This window comes from Notechis scutatus, chromosome 2, assembly GCF_049901735.1.
Source record: "Notechis scutatus isolate UNSWTSFEM ecotype Mainland chromosome 2, rNotScu1.2, whole genome shotgun sequence".
Classification (NCBI taxonomy): Eukaryota; Metazoa; Chordata; class Lepidosauria; order Squamata; family Elapidae; genus Notechis; species Notechis scutatus.
The window spans coordinates 107,920,448-107,932,840 of NC_142010.1; the positions used below are offsets into that span (position 1 = coordinate 107,920,448).

General features: G+C 42.3%; 1 protein-coding gene and 1 long non-coding RNA gene across 4 annotated transcripts in view; one reads left to right on the forward strand and one right to left on the reverse strand.

Annotated features, from left to right (window-relative positions):
- The window catches only part of SEPTIN9 (septin 9), a 282,859-nt gene that overhangs the window by 117,525 nt on the left and 152,941 nt on the right, over positions 1 to 12,393 (forward strand). The window contains exon 1 of one of the 3 annotated variants that reach the window (XM_026667550.2): positions 11,130 to 11,471. The exons of the other annotated variants lie outside the window; for them this stretch is intronic. Within the exon in view, the coding sequence (XP_026523335.1) occupies positions 11,417 to 11,471 (55 nt within the window). The 5' untranslated portion in view covers positions 11,130 to 11,416. Of the gene's footprint in view, positions 1 to 11,129; positions 11,472 to 12,393 lie in introns of those variants that run through there. 3 annotated transcript variants of the gene reach the window in all.
- LOC148132167 (uncharacterized) lies at positions 10,445 to 11,086 on the reverse strand. The gene is made up of 2 exons (XR_015747653.1): positions 10,781 to 11,086; positions 10,445 to 10,690 (listed from the first exon to the last, which is right to left on the reverse strand). It is a non-coding gene; the product is annotated as an uncharacterized LOC148132167 (long non-coding RNA).

Here is a 12,393-nt window from a genome sequence, read left to right on the forward strand (position 1 = left end):
GCTGCTACTAGTGGAGCAAGAAGTGGGGATTTTCTACTTGCCATCTCTCCCCACCCACCCAGTCAAAGTGTAGCTCTTCTGCCATCGCTGCAGCTCTGTTCTCTTCAATGAGCAGGGAAGACAAAGCAGCTGCACTTGGTAGGACAGCAGAAGAAAAAGGAAACACAAATCAATAGTGGGAAAAGCATCGCAGGATGAGATGGTGGCAGGTTGCATGGGAGCTAGTGGTGATTGGAGTAATAACCTTTTGAAAAAATACTTCATTGTGGCTGATAGTTCCCTGACCCTAGACAAGTAATACTTGCTAAGGAGTTCTTCTGGTCTCTCCATTAGCCAAGGGAGAAATGCCATGGAGGGGGCAGTCTATAGTGAGCTAGTTGTGGAGTCCTGTAGATTGCTGGTTTCTCTCAGGCTCATCTTTCACCTGACCTATGTTCACAGAGAGAAGAACTTGCTTTGTTTTCCTTAATTTTCTCCTACCGTATCATCTCGATCCAATTTCTGCCTGCCATAGTCTCATTAACCCAAGATGGAAGCACTATCAGGAGAATATAGCTTCAGTGCCTAGAAAGCAGGGTCTCAGGGTTAAGGTAAGGGGGCTTATAGATGGCACTCTAGTACAGTGTTTCTCAACTTTGGCCACTGAAAGGTGTGTGCACTTCAACTGCCAGAATTCAGGCAAGACAGCATGGCTTACCTGAGAAAGGCTGGGAATCAAAGTCCATACTTCTTAAAATGTCCAAGGTTGAGAATCACTCCTCTAGTGTCCCAGTTTCACATGATGGGACTCATGTTTCTTACTGCTTCTCTTCCACACTTGGGCAACCATTCTGTAGGATTGGATTTCACCCGAACCAGTCCAAACCGGTAAAATCCCACCCTTGGCCCAACATCATCTTCCATCACAGGTGGACAACTGCTTTGGTGCCACTGGACACAGTCCTAGTTACTGGACTTTTCTCTGACTTGTTGGGCACCCAGGATCCACATACCATTTTTTTTAAAAAAATTATAAGAATACTAAGAGCCCCAGAAGTGCTAATGCCAATAAAATAATGCCTGACTTTTTTTTTTTAGGACAGAAGTTTCCCATCTGTATTTCTTTCTTTTTTTTAATTAAAAAAGATTTTTTTTTAAATTAAAAAGATAAAGATTTTTTTTTAAAAAGTTTAAAAAAATAAATAAAAAAGGTGCTTGGGAAGTACCAATCAAAGTGCCTGTGGATATATTGATGGCCATGGCATTCATACGATGGGATAACCCTACCTTGAACACTCCAAAACAGTTCAGAGAAGGGAAAGAAATTTGGGTCAGCATGAACAGAAGATGCACCTGTTTATCAAAGAAGGCAAGCAGCAAGAACATAAACCACTATTTATAGAAAGAAAGGTTTTTTTCCTCTCCAGCTCTCCCTCCTCCAGAGATAAACAAATTTTCAAGTCTCTAATGCTGACAATGAAAAGTCACATTGCAGAACCTTGACCAGAGGTGGTATTCAGCAGGTTCTGACCAGTTCTGGAGAACTGGTAGTGGAAATTTTGAGTAGTTTGGAGAACCAGCAAATACCATCTCTGACTAGATATTTTACAGTATTCTTCCCCTGCCACGCCCACCAAGCCACGCCCACAGAACCGGTAGTAAAAAAAAAAATTGAATCCCACCACTGACCTTGACTAATTTCTTTTCCCAATTAACCATGAGGGCTGGTTTTCATCTGCATTTCTTTCTGCTGCTTACCATATTGACAGCATTCTGGTGGGAGTTAAAACAACAACAACAGGATGGCGTGAATATGGCAGACAGAGGAGCTTTAAAATCAGAATCAAATTTCTCTGGTATGTTCAAGTAGAGGCTGGACAACTCTCTAAAAGAATGCTTTAATTTGGATTTTTATGAAGAAGAGAGGGTTGAACTCGATATCCTAAAATGGGTTTCTTTTCATTCTGTGGTTCCCATGAAAATGCCAAGGCTTTGCTTGTGCATGTTTTTTTCTCTCTCTCTCTCCCTCCCTCCTCCCCCCCTCTCTCTTACAATACTTGAAACTAATTTGAAATAAGAGTTGGCTAAATCTTACATACATGTGGAAAAACTCAGTGAGGAAGAAAGCCAGTGTGCTACATCTTTGCTAAAGGTATTAGGAAATGAGCAATTAATGCAAAGTGTTTATATCAGCTTTGATCACTGCAAGCTAATTTTTGACCACCATTTTTGGAGATTGTCTTTCTGTCATTATGGTGTCTACTTAATCATGGACATTAGGGGATACTTGCTCTTCTCATGTGCTAGTAGTCTATTTTAGATTAGCGTGTTTATTTCCATTTCTAATAATCTTTACTTAAACCTAATATAAGACCCTTAGCCTCTCAAACATTCCAGAAATTAAAAATGCACCTGTCACAAGTATCAAACAGAGGAATCCATGTAGAGAAAGAAATGTTGAACTACAACTTCCAGCAGATCCAGCCGGCATGGTGTTTAGCAAAATTGGGAGAGCCATAGCTTTTCTATTTCTATATAACATTGTCCTCAGGAAATATCAGCAGGAATCCATCTGAGGATTCCAAACAATGAAAGAATGTACTTTATTTCCACTTGCATAAAATCTAAACAAATTTAATTGCATTGAATTTGTTTTGGTGCAATGCACCGAAGATATTCTGGGAGTAATTCCATGGAAGTTAAGAATCCAGCCTATTTGCTAGACTTAAATGGCAAAAAAAGGAGAAATAACTAGATTCATCAAGCTTGGTGGAATGTTTTCTAAAGGTGGGGGAAATGATTGGAGAAATTTTGAACCATAGAATAGAAACACTAGGTGAAAAGTACAAGGTAATTGTTATCTGTTATGTGAAATGACTGTGGAAAGAAATGAAAGTGGTTGTGCAAAAAAGTACGTTTCCAGATGCATTGTTACGTGGGAATGAGAATTAAATATATGAAGAGAAACATAAAAGCAAGTTGAATGCAACATAGGTACCTTGTAGTCCAGAATTCTGCCATGTCATTTTATGGTGGGTTGGTGGGTTGGTTATGTACTATGTATGTATGTATGTATGTATGTATGTATTAATTAATTAATTAATTTATTTATTTATTTATATAAGGTATCACTTCCATGTGACTCTTCAGGGAATCTTTAAGGTGGTTCTGTGGCACTTATCTACATATTGGCAAGTGGAGAATATAGAGAGCAGGATTTGCCTAAGGCCTCAGTGAGATTTCTTTCATGGCCTGGAGACTTAATCAGCTCTACGAACCCCCAAGACTTTTTAGTGGATGGATTTTTGTTGTAGTTACAGGTATTCTGGTTTTGGTTTCTATTATGACATGCCATTGTTTAGTGAAGAATCACCAGGAACAATGTTAGACTTTGGTAATGATGCAGTTTAACTTTACAAGATAATAGTGTGTGTGTCCAATAACACTGTAAATTAAGGTTCTTGCATATTTAAATCTTGACAATTACTCATTAGAAAATCCATCTTAATTGCTGCATCTTGGGATGTACAAAAATCTTTAGACTTATAAACTATATGCTTGCCAAAATCATAACCTCCATCACTCACTCTTTTCTTTAGAAAATGAGCCAGAATTGGACTCTGAAATAAAGTCACCAAGGAAGCAGTACTGGAATTGCCATCATAGACATTTGCTTTGTTTGTGCTGAATGACATAATCATGAAGTTGAATCATGTTGGCTCTGAGATTAATTATGGTTTCCAGGAAGAAAACTCAATTAAATAGCTGCTGTGGTCTTTTTTTCTTTTCCACAAAGAAAATGAAACAGTGTTGCAGAGATGTTATCTAAGGTATTATATACTTGTCCAAATCTGGGGTTGGGAAATCTGTGACTCTCCCAATTTGCTTGAATGCTAATTCCCAGGAGCTCTGCATAGTCAATGGTGCAGGAGGTTGGGAGTTATGGTCCACCAACACCATTGCTTATCTTATGAAATATTTCTCTATTGCCTGCTAATACTCTATTAAATACAAATTGTTGAGAACAAGGTGATAATTAACAAACTCCCTCATATGCTCTCTTCCAAAATACATTTCCAGAGTATCATCTGGAGAGCAAAACTTTTTTCTTTAAAAATCCCTTCTCTTCCTCCATCTCCCTTTTTTAAAATTCTGGGCTCTAAAAGATTTAGGATTTTTTTCTATTTTCTCCCTTTCTGATGTCTTGCAAACAAAAATGTCATTTTCACAAATGAACATATACAGAAACTGTAATTTTAATTTCCTTTTCATCTTGCCTGTTCATCCCTTTCAATTATGAAATTAGCAGGATGTTGCACTGTACCTTTTTTTTCTTTTTCTTTTTGGTTACTGTGGAAGATCGATCTCACAAAACAATAAAAGACACAGGATTTGACCAAAATTACGTATTTATAAGTTCCACATGGCTGTCTCTCTTTTATAGAGATCAGATGTGTTATTACATCATCCTACTCATGTGGCTTAGTGGTAGAGCACATGCTTTCCAAGAAGCTCCTAAATCCAATCCCAGCAATCTTCAGGTAGCATTGGAAAGGCTTGGATTTTGGAAATCATCTAGTCCAGGGCTGTCAAACTCGCGGCCCACAGGCCAGTGGTGTCACACACTGACCACGCCAATGCCCAGTTTAGCGAAGGGGGAAAAAGTCACAATATGTCATGTGACAACACCGAGTTTGACACCCCTGATCTGGTCCAACTTCTTAAAATCCATTCTTATAGCATCCTTGACAGATGGCAGTGTGGTGTTTGTTTAAATACCTCCAACAAGAGAAAGTCTAGGAGTAGCAGCATCTTTGGTTAGTGAACAAGCTTTTTCCAGCCTCAATCCTGGAGAACTAAGAACAGCATTAATCAATGTAAACAGCACTAATCAATGTCTGGCCCCTTTTTAAGGAGAAAGCAGGTGGAAAGGATAGAGGTGAATTTTTGCTTCAAGACATCCAGAAAATGCATGTCTCGCAATTTGAAGTTCTTAGTGCTTGGCAACTAGAGATCTGGGGAAGGTCTGGAAAGGAGCAGGAAGTTTGGGTTCTTGCTACCAGAAGAGACCAAAGTCATGAACAATAACCCTTTACGTAGAAAAAAAATGATGATGAACAAACACAGTAGAGCAGTGAGGGAAAATTGAATGGAAAACTGTGTCTCACTCAGAACAAATAAAAAAAATGCATTCTGCCTCAATTTATGGACTTTCCTGACCCAAAATAACTACCAGCTCTACCTACCTTCAGAAAATGCATTCATAAAGATAATGAGGTTTTTGGCAACAATGGACAGAACAGTACTTCAGAGAACTGGAATCCTTGGCTTCAAAGCAAGATATTTTTTGTCTAGGGGAATAAATATTGTGAAGGTGGAGGAGAAACAGTATTTTCACAGCCTAGTTTTAAAGTCTTGATATTTGAAAGCCCAAAGTGTTGTCCTAAGAGAAAATGATTTGCTAAGGAAAAGTAAGTCATGCCCATCAATTTGAAGGATCACCTGTCTCTAATGGTCTCAGCCTATCCCACCAAATCTGGCAGGATGAGAATGCTCTGGATTTGTTCTCTAAAATAATCTCATCTGATAGGACTTAGAAGATCTATCTTCTCCTAGGGTACCATACAATAGGGGTACCCTACCTTTGTTGGAAACAGCCTTCCATCGGAGATCTGGGTTTTCCTGCTTCTATTGGTCTTCTGTTAGGCTCTGAATATCTAACCTGTCCTTCATATGTTAGGGCCAGGTTATTACTGAAGCCCAACATGTATATTGTGAATTATTTGTGTGGTACCCTGATTGTGATATAATTATTTTGAATTTATGTTTATATTGGCTTTAGAAAAGAGTTTTTGAATTGTTAGCTGTCCAGAGTTACAAGTTTAAATTGGATGGTTATGTAAATTATTAAAATAGATAAGTAACTAAACTTTTCCGTCCTGTTCTTGCCTCCTCAAATCACTTTTCCATTCTCTTTTCCCTTTCGGAGGAGGTGAAATTAGTACCGTGAGACTTTAAGTTAACGTGTTCTCCATGGCTGGCTGGGGAATTCTGGGAGTTGAACTCCATAAGTCGTCAAGTTGCCAAGTTTGGAGACTCTTCCTTTAGATCAAGGTTGATCAACATGTGGCCCAACTGCCATATGCAGCCCAGCCCTCTGGGAGTCCTTCCCACTTCCTTTGCCCAGGTTGTTGAATTTTATCTGCACAGTCACCAAAATCAGACAGTGTGGTTTCCTGTCTTTTTGTACAGATGCTAAAAGCAGCTTAGCATGACTTTAGAAATTAGCTCAAGCAACAATTAAAAAAAAAAAAAGAGGTCGGGTAGGAAGGGGTAGAATCTGTGTCCCTAACCTGTGTATGATATGCTGCACCCCGCTTTGCACTATTGTTTCACCCTATTTGTGATTTGGCTTTTTTGAAAATGTCATGTCAGACACCCTCCAGAGATTCTTCATTCCTGTCCCTTGACTATCATGTTCTTCACAGTAGGTGGCTGGGGACTAGTTCTGCATGGCAGCATTGCAGTGCAGCATAAATTACACATTACAGATAAATCAGCAAGGAAGGAAACAATGTGGTCTTGAAATAAACAGGGCTCCTTGCTCCCTCCCACACACCCCACATAGGCACTTAAAGGCATGGGCCTTTTAAAAAAATTATTAGTTTGAAGGAAAAAGTGTTGCGAGGCTCTTAACCTGGCATTATGTTTTCAGTGTGGTCTGGAGTCCTCCATCAATTTTCTATTGATAATTCTGTCCATCCTTACCTGGCCTCTTTCTCCTTGAAGGCGCAAAGTAGCAGGGAGTTGGACTGATGTCTAAAAAGCAGCACAAGGTTTCAATACAAACTAGGATTTCCTTTGTTTTTACAAAATAACAAGCAGGGTTCTTTTTTAAAAAAAAAAAAGAGAAGGAGAAAGAGGAGCACCAATAACATGTACAAATTAACTCTTATCCCACAGTTGCTCTTCAGAATGCAATTGAAATGAGGACATGTTTATTAATTTCATGGGCCTTTTAAATTTAAGGGAAAGGAGTAATCAATAGGTGTATTAGGAGGGGAGGGACAGTGGCAACGCACTGGCCCAATAGGTCAGAATTACAGGTAGTCCTTGATTTAGGATTGCAATTGTAACCAGAACTTCTAATTGCTAAGCTATACAGTCATTAAGTGAATCACACCTGATTTTGCAATCTTTTTTTTGCTATGGTTCTTCAGTGAATCATGCAGTCATTAAGCAAAGAATGCCATGGTTAAGTGAACCCATCTTTCTCCATTGACTTTGCTTTTCAGAAGCTGGCTGGGGAAGTTGACAAATGGCAATCATGTGATTGCAATGTAAATCACAGAAATATAATGCCAAGCACCCACATTTTGATCTGTGACCACAGGACGTTGGGACAGTTGTAAGTGTGAGGGTCACTTGTAAGTTACTTTTCTCAGCACCATCATAACTTCAAATGGTCGCTAAACAAATGTTCACATGTTGAGGACTATTTTTTAATCATGGGCTGGGACAGAGTTTAAGAACACAAAAATGTAGGACTATCTTCTGAAATAAAACTCAGGAGCCATTCCCGTTATCTATCCTACCCTGTTTCTCTAACAATACGCCTCCCCCAATAGGAAGTCCCAGCATGTTTTATAGGCATGAAATTAAGCCCCTCCCCCCAAATTAAGGCCTATATTAAAACATGCGAACTGGGGAGGGAATGGTGGGGGGGGGGGCTTGCCATTAGGAAGTACTTTTGTTGCACACCTGGATATGGTGCTGCCTGCGTTGACCTCGATACTAAGTGCCTCACCAATGCCGAGGTCAACATCCAAGCCATTGCCGCCTGCCCGCCCAAAGATGCAAGGGGGGAATTAAGTCACCCCGAAAAGACGACCTAGCCATTTTTCGGGGCTCAAAAAAAATAAGACCCGGCCTTATTATATGAGAAACATGGTACTATTGCCACTATGTTGATCTATGGGTATTCTTACCCCTACTTGCCATGTTGACCTGGGGAATGATGGAATTATAATCCACTACATTAAGTAGGCATTAAGCTCGTGGCTCAGTGGCTAAGACACTGAGCTTGTCCATCAGAAAGGTCGGCAGTTTGGTGGTTCGAATCCCTAGCACCGCATAACGGAGTGAGCTTGTCCCAGCTTCTGGCAACCTAACAGTTCGAAAGCATGTAAAAATGCAAATAGAAAAATAGGGATCATTTTGGTGGGAAGGTAGCAGCATTCCATTTGCCTTCGGCATTTAGTCACGCTGGCCACATGACCATGGAGACGTCTTCAGACAGCGCTGGTCTTCTCCTTTGTAATGGAGATGAGCACCACCCCCTAGAACCAGAAACGACTACCACGTATGTGCGTGGGGAACCTTTTTAAGATTGGGGGGAGGGGACTAATATAACACCTTAGACTAAATTAATATCCAAATAGCTTGCTTTCAGGTTCTTTCTTCCATTCCATTCATTCTTTTGGCTAAGCGTACAAAGTGAAAAACAGCATCCGAAAGGGATTGTGTGGCTTCTCTTTAGCACTGCAGGAGAAGGAAAAGCAGGGTTCTTTTCGGCCCCAGCACTGAGGCAGCATTTGGTATTTGCCAACCAGTAGGCATCTTTATATCATCCCCTGGTTGATTCACCGGGATAAAGAGATGCTAATCACAACATTTCTTTAGAATTAAGGAAGCGATGCCAGTTTTGAACTCAGAGTAACGCTGTTGGTTAGAAAACTACGGTGGCCTAAGCCTGATTTTGTTCTAAAATACACCACAGGGTTCATTGGAGAGAAATCTGGCTCTTACCTGTTTTCAAATAGTTACCTACTGTTAATATAAATGGGGACTATGCATTTCACAAACACTGACTGCAAACAGAGCTGGATGGCAAGAAGCTATTCAGCACGTTACAGTTCAGCAGTCCCAAAATTAAGCTGGGAAACAGCTTGAAACATTCAAGGCAGGCAAAGTTCCCTTATTGCTCTTTTTGATCTTATAAAGTATGGCAGGCACATTTTTCCCTACCTTAGATTAAACAGTATCCTGCTGAGGGCACTATTCCGATAGCTTTTCTTTTAAAAACTAAAAGAATTTTGTCTCATCTAGAATGTCCTTTATGTCGTGCTGTAAATAAAAACAGACGTTAAACATGGAAAAGTTTCACCAGTGCAGGAAAGATTGTGTCACCATAGAGAGCTTAGACCCACATTCAGTTAACATTAATGTGTAATTTATAAATAATGAACATATGTTCTTAGTATGTTGGAAACATGTGTAAGCATGTAATAGAAACTCATTGCCCTATCAGGAGAAACTTTCCTCAGCGAGTGCATGAGGAAAAGCCACCTAAATATCTTCTTAAATTCTGCAACTATTTAAAATATTTATCTTATTTTTCTATTTAAAGGACCATTCGCAGTGGCGCTTTAAACGCAAAGAGATTTAACTTCCTTTTATGTATTTGCTACATTCACAGTCACATTTCCTCCAGGGAGCTCAAGGCAATGTACCATCTCCTTTGAAATAGACTAGGATAAGAGAAAGTGTCATCGTGCAGATTTAATGGCTGAAGGCAGGTTTGCAGCTGAATTTCCCCAGCTGTAGTCCAGTCACTCTAAACACTTGAAAAGGGTTGTCTTTTATGAGCATCTTACATCCATGTGACATCCTTTTAAAACTCTTCAGAAATAAGTTGCTACTTTTACTACTCTTTTCATTAATTGGTAACCACGGTGACAAAAAAACAAATGACTTTCTTATACACGAAAGCAAAAATAGCAAACTGATGGTTAAAGATGGGGAAGGGGTAGTTTGAGCTAAGGGCATGAATGAGGAATAGAGCTACATATACTTTTGTGTTATTGTTAGGGCAAAAAGCATGGATGTTTCATTGGAATCGCCAGGAGCTGAGCTTGATCAACAGTGATTGTCGATTTACAGTAGGAAGCAGAGATCTTTTGTGTAAAATAAAAAGACGCCTGGGAAATTCATTGGACAGAAGAGGAATGATAAGAACAGAATAGCGAAATGCAGTGTCCCACTATCGCCACCCTACCCTAACTCCATCCACCTACCCTTTCAGTGGCCAGAAGTCTTTAACACAGGTGGGAGGGTCACCCAATAGGAGGGTTACCCAATAGGAGTGTTACAAAGCTCTTATTTATTTATTAGATTTTTAATCTAACAAAAGTCACTTATTACCTGGGTCCGTCCTTAGAATTCCTCTGGGGTAGCCAGTCTGTCTGGAAAGTGTAGCTCAATGGCCCTGAAGGGCACCACACTTGTATGTTGGGGGAGGGTGATAGACTGCTGCAGTCACTCCTAATTACTAGCTCAGTTGTCTTCATGCATCGGCCTGAAGGTCCTTTAAATTATCCCTCGCTCAGACTGTTAACTTGAGTTTTACTCCCCCCACTTTCCTTTGCCCCTCTTTGCTTTTCCAGACTTTCCAGTTCAAACCCCCCGGGATTGTTTTAATGGTTAACATTGGATTGCTTTTGCTCCCGGTAATGCTACTTTGATTTCCTTGAAGGCAACGTGAGATGAAAAGAAGACGGACGGTTTCCTTGAGAAACAAAACGGGCGCTGGTCTGTTGGCGGGCCCGGTGTCGAATTTGATCCTGGGGCTACGAGGAGATGACTTGTAAATATTCCCTTCTGCTTACGCCTTGGCTGAACTTTTCAGCTGCACAATAGGTGTCAAGTTTACCTGTAGAGAAAGGAAATGGAGAATGGGTTTTATGATTGTACTCTACTGTAATTAAAAAACAACCCAACCCAACCCACCCGCCCAACGTACAATTTCTTTCCGGAGTTTGTTAACGGGGGAGGCTAGAGAAGTCTGCGTATTCTCAGAAACTTGCCGCAGCGCTGTCGGCTGGAGTGACCCGGTTTTGTTCCTTGATGCCAAGCGGCTCTTCGGAGGCAGGACGACAGTCCCCTCCCCCGGGCTGGTGTTTTTTTATTTTTATTTTATTTTGGTGTGTTTTTTTTTACGGACCGGACTGTAACTGGCAACGTTTTAGGACGGAGTGAGGTCGTTCCCTCCCTCCGGGCCAAAGAGCCGAGCCGCCGCCTCGCCAGCCTCTGGTCGGCGTTGCCCTGCTCCAGTTCGTCTTGACTGGCGTGCGCCGCCGCCTGTGCGCAAGCGGGGCTGCCAAGTGCGGAGGGGAGGGGAGGGCCGCGGCTCCCCTTCCTTCCTCCATTCATTCGACTCTCTTCAGCGGGACGGAGCCACGGAGCGGCTTGGGGGGGGTGGGGTGGGGCTCTTGCCTGCGAGCGCCTGGCGGCCGACTCTCGACCTCCCCTCTCGCTGTTAGGGGGGGCGGCCTTCCTAGGGCGCCCTGCTCTCCGTCCACGCTCCGGCCTTTGCCGAGAACCTCCGGGGGAGGAGAGGGCGGCATTACCAAGCGCACGGCGACGGCTGAGCGAGGCAATGTCCGACCCGGCGGTCAACGCGCACCTGGAAGGGATCATCTCCGACTTCGAGGGTAGGTTAGATCGCGAAGGCAGGGAGGGAGAGGGAAGAGGAGGAAGCGGGATCGACCCCAGAGTCCCCCTTCCCGCGGCTACTCAGGCGCCGTTTTCCGCTCCTTTCCGCGAGCCAAGCCGACATCCCCCTCACTCGCGGTAGCTACAAGCCAGCGGGAAACACCCGGAGCAGAGGCCGATGTTATGCTTGGGATGGTGGGTCGGATCGCAGAACCGATCCCCCGGCGGGATGCGATCAGTCCGCACTGGATTGCGGCACGAAGGGGGAACTCTGGTAAAATAGACGGAGATGCGGGTTGGTGAGGCATAAAAGGCGTGTGAGTTGCCTGGTTCTATTTTGGCCAGGTAAATGCTCCCATTTTAAAGTGGAGTTTTAATTTAAAGATATATAAATATGGGCACTTCCCCACCCCCCTCTTCGGAAGAAAGCTGTTGGGTCTTGTTCGCGCAGGGAAGACCAGGGCCTCGCGTTGGCTTCCACTTTCTCAGTGTTGCAGCTGGGGGGGAAAAAGCGATTTGTTCATCAGGAAAAGTCCTGTTTTCTAACTTCGTCCATTCCAACCACAGCCCGTGCCTGTTATACAGAGAGCAAAATGAAGTATCCTTGTCCTGAGATGCTTGTCCCCGTATCTCACCTGGTAAATGTTCATTTGGCTTTGAAAGAGTGTGTGTGTGCTGCGCATGAACTTCTTGAGATCCTAGCGCCTGTTTCAGGGTGTGTGTGAGGACAAGGAGCCCCCAGCCCCACCTTCTAACTGTAGCTAGGGCAGCGCCTTGTAATTTGTTGTGGTCCAGACCAAAATGAGGCTGAAAGGTCCCTTCTCTCTCCTTCTCCCTTCCCATTTGTTTTGTTTTGCTTGGCTTTAGTTGCATGCCCACCCATTCTGAAAATCCAAGGCTCAAAATTTTTTTTTTTTTGTG